Source organism: Nelusetta ayraudi, unplaced genomic scaffold (assembly GCF_046127955.1).
Source record: "Nelusetta ayraudi isolate G7.1 ecotype Tasmania unplaced genomic scaffold, CSIRO-AGI_Nayr_v1 ptg000019l, whole genome shotgun sequence".
In the NCBI taxonomy this organism is placed as follows: Eukaryota; Metazoa; Chordata; class Actinopteri; order Tetraodontiformes; family Monacanthidae; genus Nelusetta; species Nelusetta ayraudi.
Window position 1 is genome coordinate 7,780,200 of NW_027466069.1, and position 17,937 is coordinate 7,798,136.

A 17,937-nucleotide genomic window follows, 5' to 3' on the forward strand; every position below is an offset into this window, starting at 1 on the left:
AAACTCAATCACCTAAGTGAACATAAAAACATCACACTGAAAACCTGTTGACTAAACCTAGATGAGTGTTTTTCAAATTTTTTACATTGACATAATCCCATGGCACACCAGACACCACCAACCAAAAATATTATTAAGTGACACATTTTAGCCTAATAATGACAATACAGTCTCTTAATTTTTTTTATAGTCACACAGTGTGAAACCAGGGCCTGTTTAGATGCACACAAAGCTGATATCCTGGGAGGAATTGAGGAGAATAGGCTGACATTCCTTTTAAAGCACAGTCACTCCACAATGGAGTGATTGTTTTTTTAAGACCAATAAGTGAAATTGGATAATTTTTCACGACACACTTGACATTATCTCACGGTACACTAGATTGCCGCGGCACAGTGGTTAAAAAACACTGCCCTGGATGGCGTGTGGTGCTCTGATGCATTCAAGCTCTCACAACACTCAGTGATGGGTCGGAGCAGCAAGGTGGAGTCACCAGCTGTTGGTAGCGCTGTCACAATTTAACTGAACAGAAAGTCCTATTTTTATGCAGAACGCGGAAATATTTCACAGTTTCACAATTTTCACAATACAATAAATTAACCTTTATTTTGAATTTCCTGACAACAACAACAAAAATCCTTACATATCAACCTCTGATTGGCCAACAGTCACCGACCAGTCAGCTGCTGGTTTGCCTCTCGCTCGCAGCCGATTGGTCCACCTGTGTACGTGTCCGTTTGCTCTGAGGCTCCTCTGATTGGTCGGCGTCTCTGAACCCCTCGGGGGTGATCTGGTATTGGACAGTGCATTCCATCTGACACGGTGACTTGAGGACGGTCGCCATCCGCTGTGAACCCGCCCACTGTAGGAGGAGTCTGACTGTGGGGGCGTGGCCCCAGGTCTCTCCCAGAGCGGGGACAAGCTGTGACTGGGCACCTTTCACCCGAGTCGTCATCTGGTTGGTCAGCACCACGGCGATGTCGCGGCCGGTCGCCACGGCAATGAGCTGCTGGGAGAGGCCGTTCAGGAGGCGTGTCCTCTGCGAGAACTCGTCAAAGAGGGGGCGGAACGGGGAGGCCACGCTGTCAATCACCAGGAGGCGGACCCTCGGATGGGCCGACAGGAAGCTGGGCAGCAGGTGGAGCTCCGCCAGCAGCTCCACGTAGTCATGACAACGCACCTGAGAGAGAGACAGGACCATGGATGTGTTATAGCAGGGGTGGGCAAACCTTTCAACTGGTGGGGCCACAATTGGTTCGGACAGAGGGGGCTGGAACAGGAGCACAGATGGATGGAGTGTTTTGGTGACCCACCTCATAGGAGAAAAAAAATTACGTATAAGATATGTAGAAAGGGGGCTTTCATTTCTTAAAAAACTAACAAAAGTCCTACAACAAAATATATATCTAGCTTTTTATTGAAATGACTCTTCAAACACTGAAAAAATTGATGAAATACAGCTATTTTATGACGTACTGACTGTTAATATCATTTCTTCAAGTTCAGGTGGGCCGGATTAAAAGTTTACCAGGCCACATATGGCCCCCAGGCCGTAGTTTGCCCATGTAGTTTGCATGGCCAGTCGTCTTTACCAAGAAAATGCTGGACAGGATGGTCTCCACGTTGAAGGTCTGCATGGCGGCGTGCTGCTCCTCATCTTCGGCCAGTAGGGAGCAGTGCCGGACGGCGGCGGTGGCGACGTCAACCACCCTCTGCAGTACGAAGCTGCCCTCGGTGTCAATATAGACCACCTGACCTCCGACCCCTCCAAAACAAGGGGGAACCTGGACGTCCACCGCCACCTGCAGGCTGTTGGAGGAAACAGTGAAAAAGACAAACTTTACGGACCCAGTGGGTGAGAGAGTGTACGCTGGAGTGAGCGAGAGTCTCGTACCACAGTTGTGTTTTCCCAACTCCCGGCGCTCCACAGAGCTCTGTGATCTTCCCCAGCTGAACTCCTCCTCCAAGGGCTTCGTCTAGCTGGGAGGAGAAGGTCACGATGCTCCTTAGCTCCGCCTCCTCCTTCAGCATGAGGTCCAGAGCGGTCAGGGAGGCCACGGCTGCTCCTCCCACTGCTCCTGCTCCTTCGCCCTCTCCCCGTCTATTCACAGCCTGTAGCACCTCCAGTGCCTCCTGCTGGGAGAGACTGGCCTCTGCAACAGAAACCCCACACATCAGAGTGAATCCGGATCAGGAGTTTAAACCGGAGCTCAACCGGTCGACTCGAGCTGTATAAAAGGGTGAGATGCGCAGGACGGAACCGGTACCTGTGCTGAGCTGCAGCGGCTGGCAGTGGAGAAGGTCCGCGGTGAACTGGAAACCAGCGCTCACAAGTTTGACTTTGACACTGGGAGCCAGCGGCAGACTGGACACTGGTCGGTGCATCTCAGCTGCATCTGATTAATGATCTTGGCCTCCAGGTCAAAAAGACAAACAAAACAAAGCAAAACACGGATGTGACTAAATCTGAAGCACATCTGTTTTACTTCAAAACAGCCCGCCATGACACATATCCCAGGGTGCTTTGCAACCCGGAGCGGAAGCAGTTTGACTGAACAGTCGGACGTTTCGCAGTACGGGTTTGTTGACATTTAGCTGCTTCGTTTCAGAATAAATATGCATTCAAATGAAAAATGTATTTTTTTTTAACAGTAGGGAAAGATTAAAAAAGATTGTAACTCAACATCCGCGTTCTCAAACACTGTAAATGGGAATGCCTGATCTTACTTTGACGACAGAACCAGGAAGTTAGCTTTACGTGTTTTTAGCATTATGTTGCGTCATTCAGATGCGACAGAGTTTCACACGTGAGAAAAGCGACTGCGGTGCCACAGTGTTGACGCGAAACCGGCAGCAATACAGTAACTCCAGGTGAGAAATTGATTCAGTCTGAGGATTTTAAAGCCTTACAAGTCGAGGAACGCGGTGTAGATAGTACCTTGCGTTTTCCGGAAATTGCCAAATAACAAACCATCCTGCTTCCGATAAGCAACAGTAATACAATTCAAAGACTGGGTATGAACAGAAACGTGCAGAGTCGTACGGCCGTTCGATTCACGAAGTTGAAGTTCGACTCTCTCTAACCAGCACTTCCCCATTCTGTCTGCTTCATCCTTTTTTTTACCTAAAAACCTTTTCTCAGTCTGCCATCAACCCTGAAGGGGCACTCAAAAGTGAATCTGTGGTTATGTCTTGGCAGAGAGATGGAGAGGAAAGAGGAGGAGGAGAGCAAAAGAACAGCTCTGGCAGATGAGGAGGACTTGAATGAGGAAGGAGAAGAGGCAGGATCTCCCACAGAGGAAGGAGCCTCTGATGATGATGATGATGATGATGATGATGATGATGAAGGCTCTGCTGGTAAAGAAGAGGGAAGAGATGATGATGATGATGATGATGATGATGAAGGCTCCGTTGGTAAAGAAGAGGGAAGAGATGATGATGATGATGATGATGATGATGAAGGCTCCGCTGGTAAAGAAGAGGGAAGAGATGATGATGATGAGATAGATGATGAGGAGGAAAAGAAAACACTTCAGAGGGCAGGACAGGACCGGAAGTGTGTTCCAGGCATCATCTACCTGGGCCACATCCCTCCGAGGCTGCGGCCCAAACACGTGAGGAACATGCTGTCAGTGCACGGAGAGATCGGACGCATCTTCCTGCAGCCTGAAGGTAAACGCCGCAGCTTCCCAACCTTACCGCTACCCATGTTGATGGTGCTCAGCGGCCAACAACCAGAAGACACAGCGCCGTGAGGTGCGTGTGACGTGCATCTCTTGTTTGTCCTCAGACCGCAAGCTGAGGAGGAAGAAGAAGTCCGGCTCGCGGCAGCGCAACTTCACCGAAGGCTGGGTGGAGTTTCGAGACAAGCGGGTAGCCAAGAGAGTGGCGGCGTCGCTTCACAACACGCCCATGGGCACCAGGAAACGCCAGCGCTTCTACTCCGACCTCTGGTCCATCAAGGTAGAGTCTGCCCGGCGACAGCTGACATCATATTAGATCAGGCATGAGGTGCGTCACCAAAAACACTCCATCCATCTGCTCCTTGTCCGGCCCCTCTGTCAAATTTTTGAACCTGTGTGGCCCCACCAGTCAAAAAGTTTGCCCACACCCTGCTGGCAACCTTAGAACCAGCTTTTAAATGCAGGGCCTACATGCCAACAGATGGACAAGGCCTCAGTTTCTGACCTGAGTGAAGATGGCTGACTCTCTCACTCTTTCACCCTTCCTCTCACTCCCTCTCCCTCTGTGTTTTTGTAGTACCTGCACAGATTCCAGTGGACTCACCTGTCTGAGCGGCTGGCCTACGAGCAGATGGTCCTGCAGCAGAGGCTCCGCACGGAGGTGTCGCAGGTGAAGAAGGAGACCAACTTCTACCTGAACAACGTGGAGAAAGGCGCTCGCATGGACAAGCTGAAGAGGAAGAGGGAGAGGGAAGGGCAACAGGTAACGTTGGCCCGCCAGAGTCTGAGCATCCGCACAGACAAAATCCTTGTGATGTTGTGCTGTGTGCCAAATCGTGTCTCCCTCCCACCGCCAGGTGGAGGACAAGACGTGGGACTTCACTCAGCGTCAGACGGAGGAGGAGATCCAAGTGAAGAAGAGGAAGAAACAACTGGACAAGGCCCGCCTCATACAGGAGAAGAGCCAATCAAACGTCTCCCTGCTGGCCAAGATTTTCAATGCCGGCAAGTCAGATTGACACTCGATTGGCTGTGGGGACGATTGCGATGCCCACCGTCTGTGACGAAAGGGGCGGAGCTAAACACAGCCGTGGAGACGGTATTGTCACATGGTTCCTGTGAACTTTGACTGTCAAAGTCCGTCAAAGACTATTTCGTCGTGGCTAACAGGAAGCTGCGGTCATTTGCCTCAGCGAGACACAAAGTCACTGTGTGGATCCGCTGAACTTTTCAAAGTTTACTGTTGCAGGAGTCTGACGTCACTTCCTGGTTTTGGTTCAGCCTTTACCAAATTGATTAAAAAACAAAACAAAAAAACAAAACAGTAACTGTTTTTCATTGTTTTTAAGTCGCTCTAATAAATGTGTTGGAATGTTTGGCGCCCTTCCACTCCAAACAACCCAGCATCCCTCTGCTCATCCAGTCTGCCCTCTGTTGGATCAGGAGAAAATTACAGGACAGGACAGTATCATAATGGAATCATCGGGATCAACAGATGTATCAACGGATTTAAAAGATGAACCGGAATAATGGACAAAATCTTTTTTATTAAAAACAATGATACATTTAATATTTCTTGAAACAACATCCATCCATTCAAGGTTTTTTGGGGGGGCATTTTGAATTTCTCACATTTCTAATTGAATGATTAGGGCATTTAAAATAGTGATGGGTAGTTCGCGAATGAACCGGTTCAAAGAGCCGGCTCTTTGAAGTGAATAAAGAGAGACGGCTCCTGATTGGCTGAGAGCCCCCCCCCCCCAAGTCAACAGATCTCCACGGATAATCCAAAAGAACCGGTTCTCCAAAAAGAGACGGAATTCCCATCACTAATTTAAAAGCCTCCTCAGGAATCAATATCCGTTTATTGAATGTACAGATAAAAACTCCTTTCTAATGTAATAGATTGTGTTCATGCAGCACAGCAGTGCTTGTGTGTTCTAATATGTTATTCGCTATTCTTGACAAATACACTGTCAGCCATTTGTGTGTTCCTGCGTGTTTTCTTTGTGTTGTGTTTTCACTCTTCTCTCAATCCATGCACACACTCCACGCCATCTTTCTCCCGGGCCTCTGCTGACATGTTTCACTGCCTCTCAACCGTAACCACGGCGACTCAGTCTCTCGATTGACGCGTCCGTCTGTCCCCTCGATACTCGGATCGCTCCAGTCCGTCTGGGACCCGTGTGTACTCCAGGTGGGCCGGGTAGAACCTGCTGCTGTACTTCAGACTGGACCTGACGTAGCGCAGGTAGTCCGGCGCTCCGGGGCAGAGCACGTTATCAGCCAGGACCACCGAGCCCGGAGCCAGCAGGCCATGGTCCTGCAAGGTGGTGGGGTTTTACAGCAGAGGAGAAAGGGGTCAGAGGTCAGGGCATACAGGAAGTGAGGTGCGTGAGGCCTGGGAGCGTTACCTCCAGCAGTCTGAGGTCACGCAGGTAGCACTCCTTCCAGTGGTCGAGGAACACAAAGTCAAAGGTCTGGATCCCAAACGTGTCGGCCATCTTGGGGATCAGTTCACCTGACTCCCCTTCCAGCAGGCACACCTGCGGAGCGCCGCCCACCGATCAAAATCAACACGGGGGTGGGGATAGAGGGGGTGGAGTCAACACCTGGCTCCTGGGGGTGCGTTCACTATCCTCACCACAACGCGAGGCCTATAGTAAAATAATTAAAGTGACCTCTGACCTTGTCCTGAAGTCCAGCGTGACCGATGACCTGTCGAGCCACGTGGGCGCACTCGGAGTTCATCTCCACTGTGATCAGCCTGGTTGCCGGCGGCAACAGCCTGCTGATGCGGACGGCGGAGTAGCCGCAGTACGTCCCCAACTCCAGCGCCGTGGAGGGAGACGTTTCCACCACGATGGAGTCCAGGACGGCTCCTGGACCAGCAAAGTCACGGGTGGTTGTTGTGAAACACATTGTCTGAAACTTGGTGATATATCTGTGTGTTTGTATGTGTGTGTGTGTACCTTTTTCATCCCCCACGTTCATGGCCCACTCTGTGTGTTTACAGAAGTCGTCAATGGCTCTGACGACACTCTCTGGATCTCCTCTGGCTGCACCTGCAGTGACGGCCCGCAGGAGGCGCTAAGAGCGGAGGAACAACTGTCAACGCGTCTACCAAAGCTCCCCGGACTTCAAGATGGCGGCCCATTCTTTTCACTGAAGTTGCTCACCCAGCGCATATGGCAAAAAAGTTTTCGACTTCCACATTAATGGGCCCATAGACCATGCGCAGTAGTCTCACTTACTGTCATGCCTCTGTAAGTCACATGATCTATTTGGCAAATCAAAAAATGCTTTTTGGGCCTATATTTTTTTTTATACCATATTGCCAGTCTGGTATCCAGTTCTTATAATACATCCACGCCCATGAGCTAATCCATGGTCTACCCATAATGAACACTTATCTGCTTATCTAACACCAGGGAGAACAACAACAACAAGGATCCGATCGGAAGCACGCGTATGCTTCACACAACCCCCGAGTATTTCAAGCCTGCTAAGAAGTAATTGGTTGGTTCAACTCTTAACAACTCACACTGACACTTTCTACAGTCGTGAGTTTCTGAGGCTGGAAGACTCTGCAAGCCTGTCGCAGGCCGTGTGGGGGCAGACAGGAAGTCGTCACCAAGTCACCTGAGGTCGTGTCGATCTGGTCAGGAAGTTGAGCCCCGCCTCCAGTAGGAAGTCGTGCCACAGCAGAGCCAGAGTGGCGTTGGACCGGATCATGTGGTTGAGCAGATAACGGGCCAGAGCACACAGGGTGAGCAGGAGCAGCACGGCTGCCAGCGGAGACATGGCGAGGGGGAGCGCGGCTGAGCTCCTCGCACCGATCTGACGACGGTCAATCTGTAGGTTGACAGAAGTGCTGCTCAACAGCTCATTTTAATCCCGCCATCGGGCCAATCGGCAGGCTAATCCTGCAGCTGTCGCTGTACATCTCTTGGCTACTCCCGTCGCTCTCAGCCACCAGCAGACAGAGGAGGCACCTGTCAGACCTGCAGCGTCCGACACTGTGGATGCACCTGCACCTGCAGCTGACCACGCTGTGACATCATCATCAGCATCATCATCATCATCATCATCATCATCATCATCATCATCATCATAATTCAGCAGCACACCTATCGTAGCGCTGCGAAGCAGGTGTTTACCAGCAGTGTGCGAAATACAGGGAGAGGTCCCGGGTCGGAACCCCTCCTTCCCCCCCAATTAACCCATTAGACCCCCTTGACAGCCTCCAAGCAACATTTAAGCGGCGTCATATATACTGTATATACACACATATATGAATAGGGTAAAACAGTGCTTTATGTGTTCTAAAGGGGAAAAGTGCTGTTGTAGCCTTCAGCTTCTCCCTCTCAGCCGGACACCGCGTCTCTTGACCACCTTGTGTTTATATCGCAGCGCACACCAGAGCTGGGCGGAACGCTGTGACGTCACACGCCGCGCCTCCGTCTGGGACGCACCGGGGGAGCCGAGCCGAGCCGAGCGGAGCAGCAACATGGCTGCAGATTACTGGGAGCAGGGAAGGAGCGAGCCGCTGTCACACTGAACCGAGCCGAACTCGACCTGGGATAGACCGGGACCGGAACCCACAGTGAGTTTGACACATACACACGGCCGTGAACGTGACGTGTGGGCCGGGGGAAAGCTTTTCCCTCTGTTAGCGGTGCCGCTTCAGAGATTAACCTGCTCCGCCTCCGCTGCTATATTTAACACACACACACACACACACACACACACACACACACACACACACACACACACACACACTGCGGAAAATAGACGGGCCCCGTTTTATGAACACTAACACGGCAACACGTAGAGGCAACAGGAGATAGACGGGGCCGCCGATATCGGAGCGTCATTCCCAGCAGCGGCTTGCTAACGGTTGCTAGCTACCTAGCCGAAACAACCAAAGAAACGCCGGCGCGGCGTCACAGTGGCAACCACATAATGACATAATCACGTTGCCGTCAGGTAGATAAGCGGTCACACAGGTGGGCTTTAGCCTTGTAGCCGTCGCTAGCCAATCAGCCAGCAGATCATTCGGACATTAGCGTAGTGGCGGCCAGGTAGAAGATCTGCCCACAGTCAGTCAGACAGGTATTAGCATTGTAGCTTTTGAGTCGGGGGGTTAGTCCGTTTATCAGGTCAGGTGTCAACGATGATGTGATAACCTCCCAGGTGTTTGGAGTCAAAAACGAACCGATAGCAGGGCACAGCTCTGAATATAAGCTTATGTTTGTCCGATGAAAAATATATAACCCGTCGTGTTGGGCAGGTCAACAGTCATAAACATTTTACACATCATCTGTCCAGTCGCACAGCAACAGCAGACAGCAACCTGTCAAACACGTTTGTACTAGTACTAGTTTTAGTGTAACCTGTAAAGGTCCAAAAATCTGGAATGAGATTGACAGCACTATAAAAGAGTCAGCATCTCTGTCTATTTTTTAAAAAGAGGTTTAAGCGAGAATTATTATTATTATTAAATTATGTCTGATGTTATTGAATCATGTCTTCTTCTAAAACTACCGATTAAAGTTGAGGATTTAAAACGGTGAACTTTCTCTCTTCAGTGCGCGTATGCATCAATGTATGTATTTTCATGCGCCAGTACCTGATGTGTTTGCGTATGTGTGAGTATCTGGAGAATCTGAGGAAGTTTTGGGGTTTTAGGTTAGATTGGGTGGAAATGAGGGAATTGATTTGTGATTTACGGTTGTATGGTGTCTGGGCCCCTTATTCAAACAAACCAAAAAAAAAGGTACTTTGATTCAATGTTATTTGTATTTGTGTTTTATTTGATTTGTAAAATAAAATAAACTGAAACTGAAAACAGGATTTAACACATTAGCTGCCAGGAAGATAAACTGTGTGTGTGTGTAAAAGGAAAAAACAGGCATCCTTCACTCTTAACTGTTTGTCTCAGCTCATAAACCTCATTTAAAACAGCGGCGATCACTGATGTCATTGGCGTCGTGTCCACCTGTCCAGGTGCGGTCTCCAGGCTGGCTGCCCCGCCCCCCTCCGCGTCGCTCCCTCCCCTGCCCCCGCGCCCCCCACTCATGGAGAGGATGAGGAAGATCAAGAGGCAGCTGTCACTCACCCTGGGGAGGGGAGGAGGCACCGGGGGAGGGGACAGGACGCTGAACGACGGCGTCAACCAGGACATGACGTCGCACAGCGACTCAGGTAACGCGACGCTGCGTGGAAGCGCAAAGGCGACACACCCGAAACGCTCATAAAATGCTGCTGTGGCGTCGACCTGAAGAAACCAGACGCGACGATAAACAACCGTAGTCGGTCGGCGTTCTTGCGTGTCAAACGCTACGACGTATGTGCGTGTCCCTCTGCCACTCGAGCCGTGGCGCCTTTTTATTTCCCCCGCTCATACGGACGGAAGCATGCTGCCTGACTCCTCCCCTCACTCACTCTGATTGGTTTGGTGATTGACTTTGATCAGCTGTCAATCAGTCGCTCTGATCTGACGACACTTTGGTTTCTTTTCTGTAACCTTGTTCTTTTTTTCCCCTCCCTCTTTTTTTTTTCAATCAACCAATCAAACCCCGACCCTCCCACTCCCCTCCCCTGTGTTTCTCCTCCCTTCCTCCCTCCTCCACCGTCGTCTCTTCATCTTCCTTCATCCCTCCTTCCTCCATTAACCTCTCACTCAATCCTTCCTTCATCCCACCAACATCTCTCCTCCATTAATCCTTCCTTCCTCCTTTTATCTGCCTCGTATTTCATCCTTTTATCATTTCTCCGTCCCTCCATTCACCAACTCATCCTAAAACTTCAATCATCTCACCCCGTTGCGTCACGTCTTCACTTCATCTCTCCTCAAACGCTCCTACACTCCTCCTCTGTCCCGCTTCCTCCGACTCTCCCGCATCCTCCTCCTTCTCTTCCTCCCCCACCTCCTCCTCCTCCCCCACCACTCCTGCTATCCTTCAGAGGTGGCGTCCCTGCGCGGTTCCTCTGGAGGTCTGAAGGTGCGAGGTTCCTCCTCGTCCGTTCAGTCTCTCCTGCAGACCTACAGCAGCTCTCTGAGGAAACCCCGCGGCCTCGGACGCAGCCTGAGCTCCTACCTGAACCACACCACACGACTCGGTACAGACACGGCACCAACACCCCCCCCCACACACACACACACACCCCCTCCGCCCCCGAGCCCCACCTTCCCAACCTGCAGGCGGCACTGCACGCCACCGCCAACCCCCACAGCCCTGCCGCCTGTATGCACGTCTGCGTGCGCGCGAGACTGACGGCGTGTGTTTGTGCGTTTTTTGTTTTTTTTTCCCCAGAGATTGTACACGAGGATGTGAAAATGAGCTCGGATGGAGAGAGCGACCCCCCCTCCTCCTCAGACGGCGTCCAGAGTCCCGTCCGAGTCCGACTGAGGAACAAGAAAATCTCCACAGAGGTGTGTGCGCGCGCCCACACACACACACACACACAAACACACGTTATTGGATGCCAGTATCTCCAGATTGAACTGATGAGCTGCTTGGGCTCAGAACATTCTGCACATTTTCAAAGCAGTCAGTGTGCAAGAAGAGCAGCTGCCCTCTCTTGTGTTGTGTGTGCATGCGTCGGTGTGCAGTGGTGCAGTGAGGCCCATGTGACTGGCAGGTTGAGTAGGTGTTGTGTGGTGCTGCTGTGTGATGTGATAAATTGATCCAACTCCTGCCTCAGATCTTGGCTCTCAGCTCATCCTGGACTTTCCTCCTCCGTTGGCGGCAGGAAGCGAAGCTCTGGAAGGGTTTTGAGTCCGCCGCTGCCCCCTGCAGGACGGCCCCTCTTCCTGCGCGCTCACCGCTCTCCTTCCCCCTTGCAGGACATCAACAAACGCCTGTCGCTGCCGGCTGACATCCGCCTCCCCGATGGCTACCTGGAGAAGTTCAATCTGATTGGTCCGGCTCTGTTTGAGCAGCCAATCAGCAGGCGGCTGCGTAGAGTGTCTCTGGTAGGAACCACGATCCCGTATCACGATTTCCTGGCGATCGCACGGTCAGACAGTACTAACGGCCTGTCGCTCTGCCTCCAGTCAGAGATTGGCTTCGGGAAGCTGGAGACCTACATCAAACTGGACAAACTGGGGGAGGTGAGCAGACCGCCACTAAAAAAAGAAAAAAGAAGCTCAATGCAAAATACACTTCCCGTTTCTTCACGCGGCGTCTCGCCACGCCCGCTCTGTCCGCAGGGGACGTACGCCACGGTGTACAAAGGTCGCAGCAAACTGACCGACAACCTGGTGGCGCTGAAGGAGATCCGGCTGGAGCACGAAGAAGGAGCTCCGTGCACCGCCATCAGAGAAGGTACCACACAACTGTGTGTGTTTGTGTGTCTGTGTGTGTATCTGTGTCTATGTGTTGCCTATTCACACACGTGTTCTCGTTCTCAGTTTCTCTGCTGAAGGACCTGAAACACGCCAACATCGTCACACTTCATGACATCATCCACACACAGAAGTCGCTCACACTGGTGTTTGAATATCTGGTGAGATTCACACACACACACATTCTGCCAGTATGTCGTCCCCCTGTCATTTGGTGTAATGATCCTTAAATGTGTTTTCTCTGCAGGATAAGGACCTGAAACAGTATCTGGACGACTGTGGAAACATCATCCATGTCCACAATGTCAAGGTGAGAGAAGCTGCTGCTGTCTGCCTGTCCTTTGCCCCACCAGCTGGTCACACTCAGCCGCTGTAGGCTAATCAACTCCAGTCTGTGCCTGAGAAGATGAGCCTAGTAGAAAGGGGGCGCTCTCTGATCTGCATGTAGTGGGTTTTGCCTCTGGTGCTGCTCCAGTGCTCCCAGTGACCAACCCTACTGCTCTTTGGCTTCAGCTCTTCCTGTTCCAGCTGCTGAGAGGTCTGTCCTACTGCCACCAGAGGAAGGTTCTCCACCGAGACCTGAAGCCCCAGAACCTGCTGATCAACGAGCGAGGGGAGCTCAAGCTGGCCGACTTTGGTGGGTTCTCCGCGGGCTGTGGAACCTGACACTCTCGCGAGGATGTGCCACCGTTGGCACCACATCCGGTAACTTGTGTGTGGATCCTTCTCCTCCAGGTCTGGCCCGGGCCAAGTCCATCCCCACCAAGACCTACTCCAACGAGGTGGTGACGCTGTGGTACCGACCGCCGGACATCCTGCTGGGCAGCACCGACTACTCCACCCACATCGACATGTGGTCAGTAGTGAGCGACGGCGCTCTTCTTCTGACCACACCTGACCAGCTAGACCAGTGGTTATCAACTGGTGGTGTCTCAGGACCCACACTTTTCTTCCAAATCATGAAGTCGCAACGCAAATTTATTCCAGAGCACTGAAATGTATTCCACAAAAATAAAAAACGCTAGCCTAATCTATCACATATATAGTAAATAAATTATTGAAATTATTGAATTGAATATTGTGTCCGACCTGTCTGTCTGCCCGCCTGTCTGTCTCCAGGGGTGTCGGCTGTATCTTCTATGAGATGGTAACAGGTCGCCCTCTGTTTCCTGGCTCCACCGTGGAGGAGGAGCTACACTTCATATTCAAGCTGCTGGGTGCGAACCAATCAGCCTCCTCCGTCTGTGTCGCCGGGCGGACACCTCAGCGTCTTGACGTGTGTCACTGTGACGTGTTGCAGGAACCCCGACGGAGCAGAGCTGGCCTGGGATCAGCGCCAACGACGAGTTCCTGGCCTACAACTACCCTCAGTACCGAGCAGAGAGGCTGAGCAACCACACACCCAGGTACACAACCACTCCACAGCCAAGTACACAACCGCACACCCAGGTACACAACCACTCCACAGCCAAGTACACAATCGCACACTGTGTGTGTGTGTTTGCAGGCTCAGCACTGAAGGGGTGGAGCTACTGTCAAAGTTCCTGCAGGTCAACAAACATCTTTATTCTCCTCTTGTGTTTTTTTTTGTTTGTTGATTGTTTGTTTTTCTTCAATTTGGCCAAATTGCTAAAAAAGTGAGTGTGTCAGTGAGTGGTGTCATTAATATCGATGATTCCGGGTGTCCGTGTCGGTCATGTGACCCGTGTTTGGACTCCAGTTCGAGGGGAAGAAGAGGATCTCAGCGGACCAGTCGATGGGCCACGCCTACTTCAGTAACCTTGGCAACAAAGTGACGACACTTCCTGACAGTAAGTGGTCACCATGGCCAATCGATGAGGTCACTTCGAGGTCACCGTGCTGCTAGGATGTGATGAGCTCACCTTGGTTGTTGTTTCAGCAACATCCATCTTCAGCGTGCCGGAGATCCAGTTGGAGAAGGAAACAGTCAGACCGGCTGTCACACCTGACCCAGGTGATGCACGCACCCACACACACACACACACACACACACAGAGGAACTACCTTAATACAGAGCAATCAACTCACTCAGTGACCTTGTGCCCTCAGCCAACAGTCCGTCCCGGAGGCGGAGCATGCTCTTCTGAGGCGGGGCCCTCCTCCTCTGACCTCATCAGGTAGGCGGAGACTCCTCCTTTGTTGAACTGGCAGCAGAAGAGCCTCGTGTCCAAGTCTCAGCGTCTGGCACCACCACCACCATCATCATCATTGTCACAGAGGAGGCGGGGCATCACTTTGTGACATCATCGGAATCTGCTTCTCCGGATTTTTGTGCTGGGGGAGGCGGAGTCGACCGATGGACCGCACAAAAAGTGGGCAAAGGGAGTGAAGGCGTCTCTCCTAGTCCTTCTGAGAAACAAGGAGTGAGGAGGAGCCGCAAGAAGGGAGGTGTGATGTGGAGTGACGCTCAGCCAGCGGGAGGAGAGGAGCGCTGGCAGACGAGGCAATAAAAACCCAGCAGGTGTCGGAGTGAGTCTTCCCTTCCCACGCAAACAGGACTATTAGTTTTTTGTTGTGTTTTTTCTAATGTATCCTGGAAAAGCTGGAAACATTGCGACGCTGCTCACAGAGAAGAAAGGAAGCCGTCGGTTGTGTATCCTGTCGGGGGAGGCGGGGCTCAGCTCAGCTCAACATCATCCAATCACGAAAGCGTGAAAAACATCACCCACTCGTCTGCTTTCTCTAATTATTCTTATTATTTTTTGCACCTGAAACTACCAACTTGAACTGAGAGAAGTTTGTTTCGGCTTCTGTCACTGTCACGCGGCGTCGGCGACGGAGCCAATCAGACGAGGGAAAACTGCAGACAAGTCCCGCCCCCCGCGCTTCTCTGGCTCGTCTGTTGCAAAGCTGCTGTTTGTGCTGTTTCGGGCACAGCGCCAGTGTTATTTATTGTCCTGCAGGGGGAGCCACACTGGTCTAACACAAATCTGCATGTGTGTCGATCCTGACAGTGCACTGTAGTACTCTTTACACAGACTCAAAACAAATATATATATATATATATATATATATATAAATAAATAAATATATATTATTAACATGTACGCTGGTCAGCCACGACATTAAAACCAGACTGGTGAGGAACTGAAGAGCCCTGCTGGAGGAGGAACCTTCAACCCCCGGGATTCCATGTGGATGCTCACTGCGACATCTGGACACCAGGTGGAGCAAGTGAGCTCCTCAAACTCTCCATGAGGATGTTCTTCGGAGTCCATCAGGATTGTTTTTTTGTTTTTGTTTTTCTTGTTTAGATTTTTTTTTTTTTTTTTGTGAAGTCATGTGAGAAGAACTGTGAAGTTGAGGGTGTTGGTGAAAGCGACTCGGTTGGTCCCAAATTCTGCTCCTGTTTCATCCCAGTTCTCCCAGTGGAGCGGCTCCAGCCGTCCAGGAGGTAGCAGCCTTGCGCTGTTCACCAAGCTGTTGCTTGGCATCATTTCCCTTTGTGACATCACAGAGGGCAGAAAGTGAAGGAGGAACTGGGAGGAGTCTGGATGGGAAGGAGGGGGAGGGTTGACCTTTGAGTCGTCCCTGCATGCTCGTCGCTCCTTCGGTGGTTTTGATGTGGTGGCTGATTAAACTGTAAATCTGCAGTAGTTTCACCAGAGATTATTTAATTTCCACAGAATTTTATCTCTTAATTATTTTTGAATTTCTGTCAAAAGATATTTATTTTGTGTTGAGAAAGTTCAGGAAAAGTTGATGTGACATCACCTCCAGTTTTTTTTCTTTGTTTTGTTTTTTGTTTTTTAACAGGCTCCGACCTGCCGCGGTGGGGCCTGTGTGTGGTCAGGGCGGAGCTTCGCCTGCTGCAGTCTTGTCCATTTGTGATTTCTTTTTTTCTTTTTTATTGTTATTTTGTTTGTTTTTTAGATTCTAATTTTTTAAAGTTGCAGCAGCAGCAGCAGCAGCAGCATCATCATCTTTATCATTACGGTTTTTAAACTTGACTGTTTGATGTTTGCTGACGTGAACCTTTGTTTTCTAGCTGTGATAGACGATTGTGACGGCGTCGAAGGTGTTCATCAACGAGGACGCCTGCAGCTTGGAGGGAGAGAGAGAGAGAGAGAGAGAGAGACAGTCAGTCAGTCAGGGAGCTTCCGTAGTGGCCGGAAGTCTGGATGGGCGGAGTCAAAGGGAAAACTTCAGGTTCGCCACATTGGTGCTGAGGCGGCGCCGCAGGGACTGTTGAATGTAACGTCTTGCCGGTGTTTTTTTGGAGCTCCGCCTTCTGAGCGATTATCTTTCACCCCGTCGCATCGTGACCCCTCACCCCCCCACCCCTCCACCCACGGCAGCGCCAGCGGGCCGGCGTCGGGATTTCACAGGGTTGCACAGGCAGTGTGTATCACGGATGCCTGGGGAAAAAAAGGGGTTCTCAGTCGTTCTGGTTCTCAGGTCGAGCAGCTGGACTGGTTTCGTTGGCTTGAATGGGGCAGAGTCAAGAGCGCACATGCCTTTGCTGATTGGGTGGGACAGCCTTTAGGACAGGAATGCGGCCCGTTAAGCTTTTCAATCTGGCCCGCTGAACTTGAAGAAATTATAATAATTAAGTTTGTCCACCCCTGCTTCAGGACCACCATCCCTCCTCTCAAGTTACTTTTCAAGCTCACCAAACCAGTCCAGTTGCCTGAGCTCAGCCTCCCAAGACTGCTGTGAGTAACACCATTGTCTCACCAGTACCACCAGGGGGCGCCATGATCTTCATAAAGTCAAGCAGCTTTTTTCCCGAGAAGGCTGTCGGGATTTCTTTTCACTCCCAAACCCAATCAGAAGCATGTAGACGACGGGTCTATGCTGACGAGAGCAGTTTGCAGGGAGAAACACCGCCCCCTTCAGGTCCGGATGACAACCGGACGTTCTCATGTCAATTCTGCTTGTAGGCATCCAGTTTTTTTCTGAACGTGCTGCCGGCGGGAGCGTCTAAGATGCAATAAACAATAAATCTGCAGTTCGTCCCTGTCTTCCTTGATTGAGGTTTAATTAATACCCGTCAGTCTGCCGGTCGGTTGGTTTGGGGTCTTTGAACGCGACCAGGAATCACATGACTGAAGCTGCCATTCACGATCCAGATGCCGCTCTTTGTTCTTGTTCCACGCCCACCCCCACCCCCGCACAGCTGGAGCTAACGAGCTAACAGGCTTCGTTGTGGTCGACTTTATACCAAAGTTGATTGATCTGCAATATCAGAGCGCTGCATGATGGGATTCTTCCAGTCCAACTACTATGCTCTTTCTTATTCTTTGAACCTTCTTCCATTCAGCCAAGAGAAGCGCTGCAACGTATCTGAGGCTATAACTGAGCTGCAAACTTGAAAACTCAGTCCGAGTATGGAAATAAAAGTGTATCCTGTTATTGTGTACAACTGTTTACGACATGTATTCTGGATATATTTACAGTATATAAATATACATTAAAATTCTTTATTTATTACCAGCCAGCTTGGTGGTTCATTTTTCTTTTTATATATTTATTCTTCCATTTATTTATTTTTTTGTATGTCTTAATAAAACCCTCCCTGGCAGCGTATGCAGTCCACTGCATCTACTGTCAGAACTTCTGCTGAAGGCGATACCGCAGCTGGCCACCAGGGGGCCGTCATTCCAATTTGGCCTCGGGTCTCGTCCAATAATAATTAATTAGTTCCAGTTTGAGTGACATTTGCTGCAGGGTTTATTTTCAGGCTGTCGTTGGTGGCATAACGTGTAGGATGCGATAGTACACGTTATGCTTATCTTAAAAACTTTGAAATGTATATCACAATATTGTCCAATGTCCAACAAGACAGTAACAAGTAAATGTGGCCGTAGATTGAAGCTTTTGAGAAACGGAGAAAGGAGTTCCTCTTTAGCTAAGTAACAACCGATTTGCTCGGACCGT

At 50.6% G+C, this 17,937-nt stretch overlaps 4 protein-coding genes across 7 annotated transcripts; 2 read left to right on the forward strand and 2 right to left on the reverse strand.

Annotated features, from left to right (window-relative positions):
* Positions 1-578: 578 nt before the first annotated feature.
* rad51c (RAD51 paralog C) lies at positions 579-2,480 on the reverse strand. Its single transcript, XM_076026818.1, has 4 exons — positions 2,268-2,480; positions 1,895-2,153; positions 1,593-1,809; positions 579-1,180 (listed from the first exon to the last, which is right to left on the reverse strand). Exons 1-4 carry the CDS (start codon positions 2,383-2,385, stop codon positions 680-682), a joined length of 1,095 nt encoding a protein of 364 aa, XP_075882933.1. The 5' UTR covers positions 2,386-2,480; the 3' UTR covers positions 579-679.
* abt1 (activator of basal transcription 1) lies at positions 2,096-5,668 on the forward strand. Of its 3 annotated transcripts, none has more exons than XM_076026823.1 (5): positions 2,096-2,375; positions 3,200-3,672; positions 3,791-3,963; positions 4,261-4,446; positions 4,541-5,668. In XM_076026823.1, the coding sequence occupies exons 2-5, from the start codon at positions 3,204-3,206 to the stop codon at positions 4,700-4,702; spliced, it is 990 nt and encodes a 329-aa protein (XP_075882938.1). In that variant the 5' UTR covers positions 2,096-2,375; positions 3,200-3,203; the 3' UTR covers positions 4,703-5,668. The 3 variants fall into 3 exon arrangements, with proteins under 3 accessions (XP_075882938.1, XP_075882936.1, XP_075882935.1); XM_076026821.1 differs by lacking the exon at positions 2,096-2,375 and adding an exon at positions 2,476-2,573; XM_076026820.1 differs by lacking the exon at positions 2,096-2,375 and adding an exon at positions 2,581-2,871.
* comta (catechol-O-methyltransferase a) lies at positions 5,662-7,729 on the reverse strand. Its single transcript, XM_076026831.1, has 5 exons — positions 7,326-7,729; positions 6,656-6,773; positions 6,372-6,565; positions 6,098-6,229; positions 5,662-6,006 (listed from the first exon to the last, which is right to left on the reverse strand). The coding sequence occupies exons 1-5, from the start codon at positions 7,485-7,487 to the stop codon at positions 5,800-5,802; spliced, it is 813 nt and encodes a 270-aa protein (XP_075882946.1). The 5' UTR covers positions 7,488-7,729; the 3' UTR covers positions 5,662-5,799.
* A 407-nt stretch (positions 7,730-8,136) lies between these two features.
* On the forward strand, positions 8,137-17,493 carry cdk16 (cyclin dependent kinase 16). Of its 2 annotated transcripts, XM_076026815.1 has the most exons (18): positions 8,137-8,289; positions 9,693-9,890; positions 10,653-10,808; positions 11,003-11,121; positions 11,536-11,664; positions 11,746-11,802; positions 11,902-12,016; positions 12,103-12,197; positions 12,284-12,346; positions 12,550-12,673; positions 12,772-12,892; positions 13,156-13,253; positions 13,337-13,442; positions 13,544-13,586; positions 13,757-13,847; positions 13,937-14,011; positions 14,107-14,174; positions 16,046-17,493. In XM_076026815.1, exons 2-17 carry the CDS (start codon positions 9,764-9,766, stop codon positions 14,142-14,144), a joined length of 1,557 nt encoding a protein of 518 aa, XP_075882930.1. In that variant the 5' UTR covers positions 8,137-8,289; positions 9,693-9,763; the 3' UTR covers positions 14,145-14,174; positions 16,046-17,493. The 2 variants fall into 2 exon arrangements, with proteins under 2 accessions (XP_075882930.1, XP_075882931.1); XM_076026816.1 differs by lacking the exon at positions 10,653-10,808 and having other exon boundaries at positions 8,138-8,289; positions 14,107-17,493.
* The last annotated feature ends 444 nt before the right edge of the window (positions 17,494-17,937 follow it).